The sequence below is a fragment of the Prunus persica genome, chromosome G3 (genome assembly GCF_000346465.2).
Source record: "Prunus persica cultivar Lovell chromosome G3, Prunus_persica_NCBIv2, whole genome shotgun sequence".
In the NCBI taxonomy this organism is placed as follows: domain Eukaryota; kingdom Viridiplantae; phylum Streptophyta; class Magnoliopsida; order Rosales; family Rosaceae; genus Prunus; species Prunus persica.
Window position 1 is genome coordinate 917,127 of NC_034011.1, and position 18,051 is coordinate 935,177.

The 18,051-nt window shown below is 36.3% G+C and overlaps 2 protein-coding genes across 2 annotated transcripts; both read left to right on the forward strand.

Moving 5' to 3' along the window:
- Positions 4,107 to 10,448, forward strand: LOC18782656 (beta-catenin-like protein 1). The gene is made up of 8 exons (XM_007215822.2): positions 4,107 to 5,310; positions 5,757 to 5,841; positions 6,957 to 7,053; positions 7,199 to 7,262; positions 7,346 to 7,402; positions 8,461 to 8,498; positions 8,586 to 8,667; positions 10,016 to 10,448. Exons 1-8 carry the CDS (start codon positions 4,237 to 4,239, stop codon positions 10,103 to 10,105), a joined length of 1,587 nt encoding a protein of 528 aa, XP_007215884.1. The 5' UTR covers positions 4,107 to 4,236; the 3' UTR covers positions 10,106 to 10,448.
- Positions 12,248 to 18,051, forward strand: LOC18782542. Its single transcript, XM_020559667.1, has 9 exons — positions 12,248 to 12,507; positions 12,592 to 13,158; positions 13,250 to 14,428; positions 14,522 to 14,846; positions 14,970 to 15,228; positions 15,333 to 15,549; positions 15,907 to 16,271; positions 16,428 to 16,562; positions 17,429 to 18,051. Exons 1-9 carry the CDS (start codon positions 12,388 to 12,390, stop codon positions 17,556 to 17,558), a joined length of 3,297 nt encoding a protein of 1,098 aa, XP_020415256.1. The 5' UTR covers positions 12,248 to 12,387; the 3' UTR covers positions 17,559 to 18,051.

The window sequence follows — 18,051 nt, forward strand, 5'->3', positions numbered from 1 at the left end:
TAAAAAAAAACATCATTTATAGAGAAGTTACCCAAAACTTTAAAAAACCAATAAAATAAAATAAAATAATTTTTTTAATTCTTTATGTTGTTCTTAATTAATTTATAAAAACTTTAATTGAAGAGAATATTTTTTGTGCATAAAGTAATAATATTTTTTGGTTCAAGGAAGGAAGCAGCCGCCTCGAGTTATATTTTCACCTTTGGGCAAGGCCATGCACGCATTCTACTAAGGGAAAATTAATAAAAACTAAAACCTTTTTTTATTCAAATAATGAAGAGTCAAATAAAGTAGGGCAAATTTTCAGTTATGTATTCTTCTCTAATATGGAGGTATTTATAAGGAAGTACAATCCTAAATAAAATAGGAAATAAATCTAAATTATAATATGAAACAAATCTCAATTATAATATAGGATTAGACAAATAGGTAAGTAACCAAAAATTCTAACATAATAAGGAACCAAAGTGCTAACTAAGTAAGGACTTACTAACAACCCCTCTCAAGTTAGCGCAAAGATGTTTCGCATGCCCAACTTGACAAGCAAGTCATAGAACACCATACTCGATATTACCCAAATCAAACAACTGTAGAGAAGTTCACAACTGCAAAGAAGGTCTTGTCATAAACCATGAGTGAAACAACTGATAAACCAAATCAAAACTTGTAGCAGAAACATAAGAGCAGCCCCTTACAAATAGGGCACATAGCAGAACACATAAAAGAATAACACATAAACCCTATGTCCAAAGCAGAACACATAAACCATATTAGCATGGCACTAGATAAGGTAGAACATAGAAATCCTGTGAGCACGACAAAATATAAAAACCTTATGAGCACGGCGGAACATAGAAACCCTGTGAGCACGACAGTAGTTAAATATGAAACATATTTAACAAACTAGATTCCATAGTGCGCATCATCCAATGTTTCGCGGTCGCATCAACAATTTTCACTTTCTAAATTGTGGATCTTTGCAATATGGGGCATCAGAGTCACCAGTTAGGTGACCCAATTTTCCTTGTGAAGTAGCATAGAGTTCGATCATCGAAGCCTAAATGGCATAGTTGGATCCATTCAATTTGAATCCCAAGGGTAGGTTGGTGGACGATTTAGTATGAACCATCACAATAGGGGTAGGAGAAGCAATAAGTGAAGTAGGACCAAAAGCAGGTGAAGAAATAAAGGCATCAACATTCGACATGGTGATGAATGACGGAATGAAGGCAGTGACGGCAGTAGCAAGATAGGTAGTGACAGTGGCAAGGTAGACAACAGTTGTGGGCTAGGATTATGGGCTAGGTGTAAAGTGCAGTAAAAATAGGTAGTGTTTAGAGTTAGGGTCATATCACAAGAGAACCTAGGTGGCAAGTGTGTGTCTATCTCTCTGTTAAATTCGAGGCTCATAGAGGATCGAGATTTGGAAGAAGAGAAAATAAAAAAAATAAGGAAGGAAGAGAGATGAAAAAAATGAGCCATAAAGTAAAGTGAAAAAGAAAGCCACGTTGGCGTGAAACTGAAAATATATATATTTTTGTTTTAGTTATAGGGAAAATGCAAAAAAAAAAAAAAAAAAGAAGGATGTAAATTTGGAAGGAAAAAAAAAGGATAAGAAGTGAGATGACAGTCATTTCTCACATGGGAATGGCCAAAGATTAAAATAAAGAGAGGTAGAATAAAAAGTTGCATATGAGTCAAAAGTCCATTACGTGGGAAAGGTAGGGAGAGAAATTTTAAAGGAGCCATGTGCAGACAGGATGAAGTGCAAAGATATAAAATAACGGATTGAAAAACAGAAAGAGTAAGAGCATTGGGGGGTGTAAATTCGGGGGTGTAAAGTCATTGTTACATTCCCTTTATATCTTCGGGGGGTATAAATATGTTTTTTGCTCTAATGGGAAAAGATGTAAATCTAAGATGTATAATTGTTTTGTTTGTCTTAATTCGTTTTTGTGTTAAATTTGTATTTTGTGTTTACTTTATAAAATTAATTTTTTTGTATTAGGTTAATTTTAATTTTTCAAACAAATAGACCTAAAAATATTTAAATTCGGAGAAGATATGATTTCATCCAAAAACATTGGGGGAGCATGAAAACCACAAATGAGCAAATAACATGTGATTTTTTTTTTCTTGTAGCCATGGGTCCCACTTTTTATGCTGACTTTTCTCCATTTTTTCTCTCTTTTCCCCAACTGGGTCCCACCTGCAAGAGATGTAAAAATAGATGTACAATTGCATCTATATTTACATCTCATGGTGGTGATGTAATTATACATCAATTTACACCCCCCATTGCGGATGATTCCGATCACAACGGGTGTATATTTAACATACATCCTCTTATACACCTCCCCCCATTGGTGATGCTCTAAGTGAATACTCGTGTTGGGCTGTCGCGGTGCAAAGAGGTGGTGGCATGGTGAAGAAAGGTAAGGCAAAGGCAAAGGCAAAGGCAAAGGACACACCTACAACAACAACAATGATGATGACCACATCAATGGAAAGCGAAGCAAGCAAAGGCAACATCAACGGCAGTAGCAACGACCATGACAATGGCAATTACAACAACCATTGTGAAGGAGAATTCCTTCATATCTATTTTACCTAATTCATGCAAACACAATTTTTTTTTTTTTTTTTCCCCCCCCCCCCCCCCCCCCCCCCCCCCTCCCTTGAAGAGAAATGGTCATCAGAGTCAAGGAATATGCAATATCCTAACTAAGTAATGACTCCCTAACATGAAGATCATTAGAAGGAACCAATCCAACTTGTAGTTTGTGGATTGATTTAACTTGTAGTTTGTAGGTGATTCAAATATTGAAGATCATTAGAAAACTAAAACCTTTTTATTTTGGACTTTAGTCTCTAAGGTTTGTGAAAATATTATGTTTTCTAGAGGCATGTTGCTCTTCACATTTTGCCCGCACATCAAAGCTACCTTTACAGTTCACAAATTATGTTAATGTACGTAATTTTCACAAATTTAATGATGTAGGGACGTATGAATTAAATAAAAAAAAATTAAGTTTTAAAAAAACATAAAATAAAGATTAGAAAAACAAAACATGAAAAGCTTCAAAAACAAAAAATAGAACTTCAAAAAATTAATAAAAGAAAAATATGAAGAGTTACACCCCCTCCCCTTTTTCCTTCATTTTTTTGGTGAAGAAACGGGGCTAACGCCGAACGGAGAAACTAAACAATGATTCGAGGCCTATAGACTCCAAGTAAATCTTCACTAAGAAAAGACCTAATACTATTAGGAGGATCATGGAAGGTTGACAGACCCAACTCAAGTCAAGACATGAACCCAATTAAGCTAATCTATCAGCCACCATATTGCCCTCACGATATACATGATGAATAGAACAAACCCAATTTATGTCTATATAGTCTTGACATCTCAACAACATAGCAGCAAGAGGATGAATGTCTTCCACATCTTTATTAAGCAGATGTACCAAACATATCTTGCAAACACCCATCCACCACCGTCGACACACTCCAACATAATGGGCCCAATCTAAGCTAGGCAATATATTCTAAAAAGTTACACGCACATAAAATTATTTCAATCGCACTACACAATATATATTTACAAAGTTGTGAGAATTGAACTTCAAATCTCGAGTGGCAGGATAAATGTTCTTAGCTACTTGAGTTATAAACTTGTTTTTAAGCAAACAAGTAACATAATGTTTCTTGACAAAAAAATAACAAAATTAAGCGTGAGTAATACGAAGAATATAACAAAATTTAATTCAATGCGAGTGATTTTTAATACATATGTTAGCCAATAAAAAATTATATGTTAAATAGATGTTAAAACAGACATATGCATCTCACGTAAGTGGGCTAATTTTATTAAAATTTAATTAATTAATTAATATTTTTTTAATTATTTATTAGGAAGATGAGTAATATATTAAGTTGCCTCAAAATTATCTTTAAATTAAAATCAGACCCGACTGCACCTGAAAATTTGACATACTTTTCCACGGTCACCGCATGTGAAATATATTTATTTTTTAAAGTGGCAACTGTTGTTTTTTTTCCTGATCTATTTTGAAGGGCAAATTATTTATTTATTTATTTATTTATTCTGACCAGTTGAAGTTGCGAATTGCAACAGGCAGTGGATATTTACTTCGAAGACTCCGATTTAGTGAGTTTACTAGAGCAGCGCCCAGTAGGTTTTTGAAGAAACCCGCCGAATCCGACGGAAACGTTATGGAAGTTGTCGACGGTCGAAACTCCAACACGAAACGCAAACGAGACGACGTCGTCCCGAACGGCAACAGTAACAGTAAGAACGACATCGACTTGTCCCTCTTGGAAGCAGTAGAGAAATCCCAAAACGCCGTCGAAGCGCCCGACCTCCGAACCCTAAAGAAGGTAGTGCTCTCCTTCGAGCGTCGTCTCAAGGACAATATCGGAGCCCGACTCAAGTACCCGGACCAACCCGACCGCTTCGCCGACTCCGAAGTCGAGCTCCACGAAGACCTCCAGAAGCTCAAGCTCCTTGCCGGAGCTCCGGATCTCTACCCGGACCTCGTCTCCCTCAACACCGTCCCTTCCATTCTCAACCTCCTCGGCCACGACAACACCGACATTGCAATCGACGTGGTTCAGTTGCTCCAGGAACTCACCGACGACGAGGTTTTCGATGAGAACGACGAGGCCGTTGGGGTTCTCGTCGATGCCCTAGTCGACAACAATGTCCTCGAGCTGCTGGTTCAGAATCTGCAGCGGTTGAACGATTCGGACCCGGACGAGAGTGCCGCTGTGTACGGGACTCTCGCGACGATCGAGAATTTGATCGAGGTGAAGCCAGCGGTGGCGGAATTGGTGTGCGAAAGGACCAAGCTTTTCAAATGGTTGATGGGGAAGATTAAGGTGAGAGAGTTCGATGGAAACAAGCAATATGCTTCGGAAATATTGGCTATACTGTTGCAGAGTAGCGTAGCGAATCAGAAGAAGTTGGGGCAGATGAACGGTGTCGATGTGTTGCTTCAGGCGGTGGCTATGTACAAGTCTAAGGACCCCAAGAGCTCGGATGAGGCTGAGATGTTGGAGAATTTGTTTGATTGTTTGTGCTGCTTGTTGATGCCATTGGAGAACAAGGAGAGGTTTGTGAAGGCTGAAGGGGTGGAGTTGATGATCATTATCATCAAGCAGAAGAAGTCTGCTTATGGGTCGGCCATTAGAGCGCTTGACTTTGCCATGACCAAGTACCCGCCAGCCTGCGAACGTTTCATTGATGTTTTGGGGTTGAAGACGGCCTTTGCAGCTTTTATGGGTAAGGCAAGTGCTGCATTCCCTTTTTCTTTTCCAAGTAATTTATTATTTCTTGAGACTATCCATAGCAAAACCCTACTAATGTCTTTCTGTAGTGGGATTGTGTCCAAGAAGCATTTGTTATGCGTCTAATAACTGTGAACTTTGATGGCTATTCGGGATGAAGAAGGATATTGTCTACTATATGTGGCTTCTGATTTTACTTAAGAAAGAAGTTGACTTTCATTTTGCAAATGTCATGTATACTTATTTACACTGTGTCCATAGATGAATACTAGAGAGAGAGAGAGAGAGAGAGAGAGAGAGAGACAGACAGACAGAGACAGAAGTAAAACTCTGCCCGGTATTGAATTTCATGACACGGAAGAGCTACAATTAAATAAAAATGATTAACTTAGTACTTATTTCGTCTAATTAGAAGAGGGTAATATTTTGTATTTGATTTTGTGTAGATTCCCATTAATAAGAGGAACAAGAAGGAGCGTTATCATGAGGAGTTGGAGGAGCGCATTGTGTCCCTAATTGCATCGTTATTTGGTAAGCAGGCAAGTGAAATTGTAGTGGTTATGTGAATGTTTTGTACTTATGATTTTTTTGTTTTCACCTTTTGTAGTTCTAAGATTATTGGTTACTGTATTTAATCTGTTTTTTAGCATTTTTCTACAACTTGAGTGATTTCTTGTACCTCTTTTCTTACCTTTAACTTCTTCTGGACCCCTGTTATCAGTAGTTAAGGAAGAAGATGATGTACAATCTTTATGTTTAGCTCGCTGCTCATATAAAACTTGTTAGGTCCCATATTAGTAAAGAACCAAGAATACCATCGATAACTGGTAAGTGCATTAGCTTGTTGGTTATCTAGGACAGTCGTTGCCCCTTAAGGGTATAAAAGCAACTTTTAAGAAAGATAGTGCGTATGTATTGATTCATGTTTTATTGAATTAAGCATCAATTTGTTATTGTAGCGCATTTTGTAAAGTGCAACTCTGGATACTCAGTTTTGGATACTTCTGAATCTGAGCGTTGACGTTGAACTTCTTGAACAGTTCTCTCTATTTAACATTTCCTGTTTAGAATTTCCATTCTGGAATTGTTGAAACCTCCAACATAATCCGGATAGGAAGTTGTTGAGGGGATTTAGTTGAACGTAAGTCTTTAACTAAGCATATATCACAGATAAACTTTGAGGATCAAATCTAACAATAAGTGAATAGCTAAGTGGGTGAACGCAAATACAATCAGCAGTAAATATCTTGCTTCTAGTAAATGAGTGATGGAACAGCGTGAGTTCCCTAGAAGATGTATCTGGCATGCTGATACTATGTTAGCCTAAATTAGTGGCCCAATCATGTATGCTCTTGTAATGTGGTTATCTGTGCTTAAGCCCATCCTTGCCTGATGGTTTCATCCTAGTTATTTATTTTCTTTTTGAACCCATTATTTAGGCTTTCAATTCCGCAAAGGCTCTGATGGGCACGGTTGAGTGCACTATAACACCGCAAGAATCTTTTATTTTACAATGCATTACGCTACTGAAATATGTGTATCTATAAGGGTTTCATCCATATACATCATTTCACTACATTGTCTCCCAGATTTTTACTCATTAAAATGATACTGTCGACTGAGCTTACCCAAAATTCCCATCTCAGGTGGAATTCTGAGGGGTTCTAGAAGGGAGAGATTGTTAAGCAAGTTTGTCGAAAATGAGTGTGAAAAGATTGACCGGCTTATGGAACTTTATATGAGGTGGGTGCTTATCTGTTTCTTTATTTCTGTGGAAACATATGAAAAGAGAAAATGACAGAAGCATGGAAGTCAATATCATTTCAAGGCAAGCTTTTCTTCTCAATTTATGATATATTTTTAACTTTTCTTTTTATTTATATTTCAGATATTCAGATAGAGTTAAAGCCGAAACTGAACGGATGGATCAGCTTGAACTTGATGATTTAGAGGTCAGTTCCTTCTTTGGTTCTAAGTAGTCTGCAGATCCTTGAAATTACATTACTTTCGCTGAGGGGGGTTTTACACTTTGCAGATGGATGAAGAGGAAAAGTACAACCGGAAGTTGGAATCTGGACTTTATACTCTTCAGGTTTGGTTTTATTTTGGATGGAATATTGCAATTTTTAGTGTGCTTTCTATGTGGGTTTGCTATAAAGTTATACAGGACTGAGGTGGATCATGTAGCTTGGAGAAGGGTTAAAACGTATCATATAATTCAAATTTCTTTTTTGTTTTGACATGGAATAGAATTAGTGCTACCAATGTTTATCCCATTGAATTAGAAGAATTGAATAAAATGTTGTCTAAACAGGTGATACAAATCCAGTAAAGGTGTAAAACAGAACTATTAGGAGGAACATGAATAAACAACAAAGGTTATAAAACTCCAAGAATTAAAAAGGTTGTAAAACAGTTTGGTTCATCCAATTATATCTGAGTTCTTAATTATATTGGAGCTGAAAAACTAAGCAATTTCGATTCATTGAATCTGTTTGAGGTGAAGCTATTAATTTATTTGCAATTTGATTCAGATTTAGTAACTGTTAAGATGTTAAAACAGTTACAATCACATCTATTTTTCTTAGAAACATGTCAAATTTTTGCACTTTTCCCATCAATAAATAGAACAGAATTTTTATATAAAGGCATTATAAACAAGTGTCTTGCATTAGGGAAAATAAGTGGCGTTTATTGGTGTTAGTATCCCAATTTTTTGGTTAGTCCTTGCAATCATATGAAAGAGTAACTGTTCTCCAGGAGGCACAAAGGTTTTAATGAGTATTATGGAACCACATAATCATCATTACTGCTACTATTGCCACTACTACTAAGGCTGCTGTCAATGTCATATTTTTTAGCGAATAATTATGTAAACTTAATTCATTTCTGTCCAATCTGATCACACTGTTGACTCCACCATGTGTTTAGACAGAGTTAAGGTAGAGTTTATGTCTTACACTGCACCAAAATGAAAATAGTTAAATCTTTAATCCAGTCAGCTATATCTTGCATGCTAAACATGGCCATAATTGTTTCCAAGTTCCAACCTTCACCCATTACATGAGTAGTTGTCAGATATACTGTAGCTTGATTATTTTAAAATTCATTATCCTTTTGGATCTTGACCTCTTTATTCACATGCTGCAGTTGATTGCTGTCATTCTGGGGCATCTTTGGTGTTCTGAGTAAGTTTCGACATCACATTTATATATTCTTGCTTACAGTTTCATAGAAGAGCTGTATTATATTTGAGCCTGTGATTTCTTTTGCAGGCACCCTCAAATGAGAGCAAGAATTGAACTACTGCTCAAGCAGCAAAAACTGACTAAGAAGGATGTTAAGGATATACTTCAGGTACATCAGCTTGGTGTCTGCTAGAACTTCAAAATTTCTAGTAGAAATTTTAGTTCAGTTAATTGACATGTTAAAAAAATTATTCTTTCAATCGTCTGTATCTCAGATGTGTAGTATCAGAGGGTACAATACTTTAAAATTTGATTGTGGGTGCCCTAGATAGTAGCATTTTCTGCAAGCTTTTGGTGCTATCTTTAAAATTTTGAGCATAATAAGGGTCTCTTGGATTGCTTGTAAAGTAATTTGTTTTGAGAAACAATTAACAGGTAGTAGCCTTGTATAAAGATTGAATTTTAACAGAATCAGGGGTGGTTTGAGTGCACCAAATTGATAGTTTGAAAGTCGTTCATAAATTGATTTGCTCATGCCTAGAATTTGAAATTTGCCGGCTTTAGATATCCCATAAGAAGCTCCAAATGGATAGGATCATCACTGAAACTTTCAGCTGTGGTTGACCAATAAAGATATAAGATCTAGAGTCTGAAAGGGTAGTAAACTACATTTGACAATAAATTGGGGGAAAGTGGTTGGTGGTCATTTTCAGTTTAATCGCTTATGCTTAAATGCATGAGCGCTACTGTGCATTTTCCTTATGTTTACTGCTTTCTTGGAATTGCGCATAATCTTTTTGGGTTGTTTAGCCTCGTGTTAATAAATTTTGAAGAAGTGTAATAAACTTGGTCATTTGTCCAACTTTTTCCTCCTGGTCTTCTGTTTAGTTCTTATAATGTTAAGTTTCTTTGTATTTGGCTTACCTGGCCCAATGATGTATTGTATTTTTGTGAGCAATGTTTCAAAGATGGGCTCTACCAAACAGTGAAAAGGAGAAAAATAAAACTTTGAAAGGATTGATTCTCACAAGGGCATGTACATGTTGGATTTGGAATTATTCATAATTTCTCACTGTACCAAACATAGAAATGGGGGAAATAAAACCTTTTCAACACTAACTTCACTGTGCTGCAATTGGGAATTCAAATTTGTTGCACCTCATGGTTTCTTAGTTCAAATGGGCTTATTTTCTTCCCTGCTTTTTAATATCTCATACCTAGACCTTCGCTACTGTGGAGGGTAATGCCAGCATGTAGGATAGGCTTCGTTTTAATATAAGTGTAACAAAGCTTAAATTGGATTCTTACAACCAGAGTACTAAGATCGTATTTCTTAACAGGTCTTTAAATATGCTGAATATAAGTACTTATATTTAGAAATAATTCTAAATGATAAAGTGAAATCTACACTTTTTGGTGCATGACTTTAAGCCCTTGGTGCATTAAGCTTGAGCTAATTATTTGAATATTTTATAAGTAACCTAATACAGTACTCTTTCTTTCTTTGTGGACCACAGGAATATCACGACAATATTGGTGATGTGGATGGACCTGAAGAAATGGAGCGATCACAGGCAAAGATTCAAAGGTTCATCTCGGCGTTGTGATTGTTTGAACGATTTGTTAGGCCCTATTGAGCTTTGTTTTGTGGAAGTTAAGAGTGCCAAGTAGAAGTAGTTGAGAACTGCTGATCTTGTATGTATTGCAGTATACAACATTTTGAGTAAGGTATCGAGCTGATAATTTAGAACCATTAGAAAATCATACATGTAGTTGAGATCTGCTGACTAACTCTGAGGACGTTGAAAACTGGCAATATTGTTTTAATTTCTCCCAGGTAAAAGTGGGACTTGCTTTATCTCCTTCAAAGAACCATATAGGATTCTGTAATATGGTGTTTACATGGAGAGTTTAGTTCATGGAAATCAAGACTGGTTCGTGCAGCTTTTATCAGGTCTTCTAGGGCTTACCTCTCTTTTGTTCATGGTCTTTATTGGCTGATATTGGTATTCTTTCAACGGTGCAATTCCTGTGTTTTTCAACTCAATGCTGATGTTCGTCAAAAAGCATCCTTAACTTCAGGAGTATCAGAAACATAATCAAGAACTATTATGCTACGTTGCAAATCAATGGATGGAATCAAAAACCAAATCCTGTTTGGAATTGCTTCGTAGGAAACAATTTCGCTCTTAAGCGCTTTTGTTAGAAGTGTTTTTACTTGTTGCGCGTTTAAATTTTTACTAAAAATCTATCAAGAACTACCATGCGACCGAAGAAGATGGAATCAAAATTTCAAGGCTGTTTTGAGAGGAAACAATTATGGTCATAGACTCATTGAAACTTTTATAAAAAATCTTCAAAATTTTTTTTTTTCTAGTACCAGCAATAGTCTAAATTATAGGGTACGAACCTGAGACCTCTGGTCTACCATGAGAGTCGAACCTGAACTTAAGACCTCTTCAATTTTCCATCCTTTTTTTTTTCTCTCCTCTTTCTCCCGTCACTTCTCTCTTTCTTCCTCTTTTTCTCTTTTCTTCTCTCTCTCTCTCTTCTTTTTATCTCCTCTTCTTCTTCCCATTCCTCCCGTCATCTTTCTCTTCCTTTTTCTCCTTTTTTTTTTTTTCCATTTATCTTTTCTCTTATCTTCCTTTTTCCTTCTTTTTTTCTCTCCACTTCCTTTTCCTCTCTCTTTTCTTCTCTCCTTTTTTTTTTTTAATAAAAAAATTTAATTTTTTTTTATTTTTGTACGGTTCTCTCCTTTTTCCTTCTCTCTTTCCTCTTTCTATGTTTCTCTTGTTCTTATCGTTTCTATCTTTTTTCACGGGTGCTGATTTTTCCACTCTCCTTTTGTCCACTTACACTCTCTTTTGTTTTTTAATACTTTTTATTATAACATAAAAAAGAGTGTAAATAGATAAAAGAGGAGTGGGAACATACAATTTCCAACAAAGAGAGTGTAAGTGAACAAAAGATGAGTGAAAAAATCAGCTCCTTTTTTCATTATTAGTCTTGTTTAATTTGATTAATTGTGTAATGAGCTTTGATATTGGCTTTAGCCCAATTGCCCTCTGTTCTTCCTCTTTTTTCTGTACTTATATTTATTTTGTTTTTTTGTCTCAGATCTACGTCGATGTTGCTGAGAAGCAGGTTGCTTGCTACTATTGCATATGTTTCTGTAGTTTTGTTTTTAACAAAGATTCTACTCTTGTTTCTTATCGTTACGTTTGGGTTGTGGATTGACTATTCTCTGGTTATCCATTGTAAATGTAACTCTTATGATATTTCTCAATAAATATATTTTCCAACCAAAAAAAAAATTGCATATCAAAGATCTCATACCTTCCTTAAGTTGTAGTGGAAATCAAGCTTTTAATTGGCGCGAAAAGTTCTAAGAAAGTCTTACACTTTCAAAATTCACAAAATTTTCGACTTCTTATTGATTTTTCTAATTGAAAATGCTATAAAGTCCAGCAAACATAAAAAAGAGAACACTTGATATAGAGAGGCAGAGTGTCTGTTGCTCTTCCCTATGCTGTCTCACTTTTTTTTTTTCCCTCCTCAATATGCAACTGTGAAGTAAAAGGTTATTTTTACCACAAAAAAAAATTTACTAATTTGAGAGGCCGCAAAATTAATTCACTTTAGGTCTCTTCATCTTCCTGTTATGTCCTCTCAATTAACACTGAATTTATTTATTTATTTTCTGAAAACAAAGGAATTTGAATAGACAGAGAGTTGCTTTTTAAACTATAATGCTCTCTTTTTTGCAAAGCAAAAGGGAATGAAATAGCGCAGATACTCCCTTCAGTGCCAAGTAATTGAATTAAGCATGAAATGAAATTTATGATATACTACTACACTGAAGAAATTGAGCAAGAGTAAGGAAGCAATGGAGAAGACTAGCACGACCACCAAAAAGAAAGAAATTACAGATAGAAGTAGCTTGATCGATCTGGTATTCTCTTGGTCTCTCAGGGATGTTCTCAACAACCATCTTTACAAAAACCAGGTTTGTCTCTTTTCCTCCTTGTACATACTATTGGTTTTTCAGCACAAGGTATATCTTTGATGATGGTGGCATGGTATGCATTAGGTTCCCAAGATTCCCGATACATTCTCGACTGTGACGAGCTACAAGAAATCATTCATTCCTTCACTCATTGAGGAAACTCATGCTGATTTACTCTCAAACATGATGACTCTGTCGCACGCACCTACTTGTGAGATACTGACACTTGAATATTCTAAACATCATAAACCTCCCAAAGCTTTGTTTTATGATATAAGATATAAGAAAGATACAGAAGTTGATAAGAATCACAAAGGGCCAATGTATGAGCCACAGGTTGGAGATCTCATTGCCTTGACTAATGTCAAACCAAAATGCATTGATGATCTGAATAGGCCCCAAAGGTTCTATCTTATTGCTTATGTTGATGGAGTGACTAATCTTGAGAACTTTCCTGATGATTTTGAATTCAAAATACTCTCGTCGAAGCCTATAGGTTTCGGAGAGCAAGACACACAACAGAGCAAGAGAGAAACACTTTTTGCTGTCTATCTGATGAACATGACAACAAACATTCGTGTATGGAATGCCTTGAACTCAGAAGGGGAAAACAAAAATGTCATTGAGAAAGTTCTGCAACCCAATTCAGATGTATGTATCTGGACTCATATTCTTTTCCTTAGCAGTCCATTTGTTTGTACATTTCACAGTTCTTAGTAAACTTTATGTTTGTTTCTTACAGGATGGGAGTTCTTGCACAGTTTGTTTTCCCAAAGAAAAATGCTCTCCTGACCTTTCTACGATATGGCCCACAATTAGCTCTCATAGTCTAAATGAGTCCCAAGAAGCTGCAATTTTAAACTGTATTAGTTTGAGCAAATGCCAACACCAGAATGCTGTCAAATTAATATGGGGTCCTCCTGGTACTGGGAAAACAAAGACCGTCAGTCTATCACTCTTTGCTCTGTTTAAGTTGAAGTGCAGAACACTAACATGCGCTCCCACCAATATTGCGGTTTTAGAGGTGGCAGCACGGCTCCGGAGATTGGTTAATCATTCACTTGAGTATGGTAAGTATGGACTTGGAGATATAATTCTCTTTGGGAACAAGAAGCGAATGAAGGTCGATGGTAATGCTGAACTTCTTGATGTATTTCTTGATCATCGTGCTAAAACTCTGTACGAGTGTTTGGTCCCTTTATCCGGATGGAAGCATTTGTTAGAATCAATGATATGTCTACTCGAGGATCCAGATAAACAATACTCTTTATATTTGGAAAAGGAAGTGGAAAAGCATAAAGAGAATGCTCAAGAAAATAAGAAGGATGCTAATGGAAATGCAGAAAGTGTAAGTGGGGATGATCCTTTGACATTTGAGGAGTTCATGAGGAGAGAATTTGATTCAGTTGGTGATGCTATGAAGTTTTGTATGGTAAACTTTTACACTCACTTACCAACTTGTTGCATTTCACTTAAGGTGGTGAAGGATATGGTTGAAGCTTTGAGTTTACTTAAGTCTTTTAAATCTTCTTTGCATAGCATTGGTTTGAAGTTACTCCTAAACGATTTCAAAGGTCCAGGAAGCATTGGTGGTTGTGGTTGGTTTACACAGTTGAGAAAAAAGTGTGCTTGTAAACTGAAGTTGCTTCCTCAGGAATTTTCTGGTCTGAATTCCATTTCCATTAATGAATTTTTAATAAAACAATTCTGCCTGCAAAATGCTTGCTTAATATTTTGTACTGCATCAACTTCTGCCAAATTGGACGGTACAGCAGCAGTGAGACCACTCGAATTGTTAGTCATTGATGAAGCTGCTCAGCTTAAAGAATGTGAATCAGCAATTCCCTTACAACTGTCTGGTATCCGCCATGCTATTCTCATAGGAGATGAGAGGCAACTCCCTGCTATGGTTAAAAGCAAGGTTTTAGTTTTATCCTCTGCGTTTACTTTTTCTCAAACTACCAGAACTGTTTATATTGTTGTAACGTTTTAATGAATTGGATCATATTATTAGGTTTCCGCAAAGGCTGAATTTGGAAGAAGTTTGTTCGAAAGGCTGGCAGGGTTGGGACACGCGAAGCATCTTCTAAATATCCAATATAGGATGCATCCATCCATCAGCTTATTTCCAAATAGGGAGTTTTACGACAATCAGATATTAGATGGTCCAAATGTCAATGAAAGAAGCTATGAGAGGTGCTTCCTTGAGGGAAAAATGTACCGATCCTACTCCTTTATAAATGTAGCCAATGGAAAAGATGAATTTGATCATGGTCATAGTAGAAAAAATATGGTGGAGGTTGCTGTGGTCTCTGAGATAGTTGCAAGCCTTTACAAAGGTAGTTTTATTCTATTGCTATCTAAGATCATCGATGCACTAATTATTTTAAGAATATATTAGGAGGTTTAGATCCATTTACAAACACAAACCAAGTTTTCTGAAATTTCTTTCTGGGCAACAGATTTCACTGGCAAAAGGAAGAAGGTCAGTGTTGGGGTCATATCACCATACAAGGCTCAAGTTCATGCGATTCAAGAGAGAGTCAAAAATTACAGTAAGGATTCTGATGCAGGCTTCTCTGTAAGTGTGCGATCTGTTGATGGTTTCCAAGGTGGTGAAGAGGATGTAATAATTATCTCCACTGTAAGATGTAATGGGAATGGATCAATTGGTTTCTTGTCTAACCATCAAAGAGCAAATGTGGCGCTCACACGTGCAAGGTAGTACTTTTGTATAATTACATAACGGTTATACATGATGCAGCTAGGACATGTCTGAGTTACTGGTGGTTCTGAATTTAGTAGTTCTGATTGTGTCTGTGTAGGTATTGTCTTTGGATTTTGGGGAATGGATCGACTTTGGTTAACAGTGACTCTATTTGGAAAAAGCTAGTCCTTGATGCCGAGAGACGTGGATGCTTTCATAATGCTGATGAGGACAATAACTTGGCTCAGGCTATTGCAGCTGCCCTCCTGGAGCTTGGCCAACTTCATTCTTTACTTAATACTGACTCTTTTCTGTTCAAAAATGCAAGATGGAAGGTATATGCTGCTACTTGTCCATTCAATTCTAATGTATTTCTGTTTTATACTGAACAATGTCAAAGTCTAAGACAGTTTTTTTGTTACAGCTAACATTATCAAAGCCTATTGAGTGGCCGGATCTTACTTCAGTGTAGAATTTTAATATCGAAATTTTCTGTAAATTTCTACAGAGGAGGAATATTTTTAAATTAAACATGTAGAACTCAATGGTAAATACCTCTCAAAGGAGAATTCACTCTAATTTGACACATTAAAATTCAAGATGGTGTTTGGTTGTTACAAATTACAATATTGTTTGTAATCTTTGCTTTGCATATCATTATCAGCATGATTTTGTCTTCTTTTGCCATATAGGTTTGCTTCACTAGTGAATTTCAGAAGTCCTTAGCAATGATTAAAGACACTGTTATATGTCGGGAAGTGTTTAATCTATTAACCAAGCTTTCAAGTGGATGGCGTCGAGCTCAGAAGGATAAAGGAATTATAGTGCATGATGGGACTTGTGCTCAACTGTTAGAGAAGTATAAAGTCAATAGGCTGCTGAATCTCATTTGGACTGTAGACATTCTCCAGCAGAATTCGGAATATGTCCAGGTTATGAAGGTTTGGGATATTGTGACACGTTCTGATCTACCTAAACTAGCAAAGCGTCTTGATATCATTATTGGGAGTTATACAGTGGATAAGATGAATCGCTGCAAGCATAAATGTATAGAAAGGTGTGTATGCTTTTCCAAAGTTATTTCTTGTGTGTGTGTATATATATATATATATATATATATGTGCCCTTCCAACTTTCATTCCAACCAATTTTGATGACTGAAAATTATTTATGGACTTTGTTTAAATCATCCATGATCTCTCAATTCCTCTAGGGGCACTTCTGTTCCCATGAGATGGCCAGTGGATCTGAGTAGTTGCCTTGAAGCTGATCCTGTGGAGTTCCTTTCAAAACCATTATCTTCACTCGGTCTAACTGATAAACCAGAAACACCATCTTCAAAATCTGGGTGAGTGTATATCCGCTTCAACGTATAGATGAATTGTTATTACTTTATATTCTAACTTCTATTTGGGAAGTCAATTGTCCTCTGTGTAATTAACTTTTAAAACGGAAAAAAAAAACCCTTATTTGAAAAATATGGAGGACAATTCTGGATGCTATAAACTGTAATGTATGCGGAGTCTGGAGAGTCATTTTGCTTGTCTTGCTGTAAGTGATTAACTTCTGCTGCATAGGTTCTGCACTTCAACTTGTTCAAGTTATTTAGTGATGGTGAAATTTGTAGTCTTTGATTTAGTATCTGATCTGTTACCTAGAATTATATATCTTGCTTACTGCATCCATTCAAACCATTGTATAGCTTGCATATCTTTCTGGAGACCATATGGTTCCAAACACTTATGTATATATTATTGTAAACTTGATGATACAATGTTGTCATCCAACTTTACTCTCTGTTTCAAAACACTAGATCACCGTTGAGTCACACTATCGTGCAGAAAGCTAGAGGTATTTTCTTGAAGCATCGTATACATTTGCTTGTTGTAGTTTAGGTTACTATTTCTATCACACAGATCCTGCACTTTTAGTTTTTTTTTGGATAAAAGACAATTCAGCTTGATGAATCCATTCAAACTTGTATATTCTGCATTTTGTTATTCTGGTGGATTATGTATATTTGCAAACATACATTTTGTTTGATGCATCAATCCAACTTATATATATATCTTCATATTGTTGCGTCCCACTGATTAGAGAAACAAATACAACCTCACCATTTTGCATTTGGTAGCCTTTATATTTAAGGCCATGTTAATTCTTGCGGTATGAGCTACTGAAGTTTCCGTCACTTTTGTGTTCTGATTTGGTTAGGGAGACCACCAAAGCAGTGAAACCTCTCACACAATGCCTTTCGACTCCCCAAAGTCGTTCCAAAAGCCGTGCTAATCAAAGGAGATCATCCAAACTACAGGTTTGGAGACCATGTATTCCTTATGATTAGACCTCGTTGTGGACTCAAAAGGTTTGACAAAGGCAAAAAATTTGCTCCACGTTTTATTGGTCCTTTTGAGGTTTTGGAACTAGTTGGTGAGCTTTCTTATAGACCGGCTCTTCCACCTGAACTCTCTTGTATCCATGATGTATTTCATATATCTGCATTGAACCAGATCTTTCACATGTTTTGGATTGGAAAGAATTTGAGCATTCGAAAATATCTAGCTTACGAGGAGAAGCCAGTTAGAATTGTGGATCGAAAAGAACAGGTTCGTCGTAGTAGGAACGGAACATTGAATTACTGTAGGTGATATGGCAGTATTATAGTATTGAGGAAGCAACCTGGGAGTTGGAGTCTAATGTCAAGGCTAAATATCCAGAATTGTTTGTTGGCTAATGGAAAATGTTGGCTAGAAATTTATGTTGTAAGAGGGTGAATTGTAAAACCCAAACAAAACATTGGATTTCTCTCTTTAAACTATGAAGTTCTTGTATTTTAA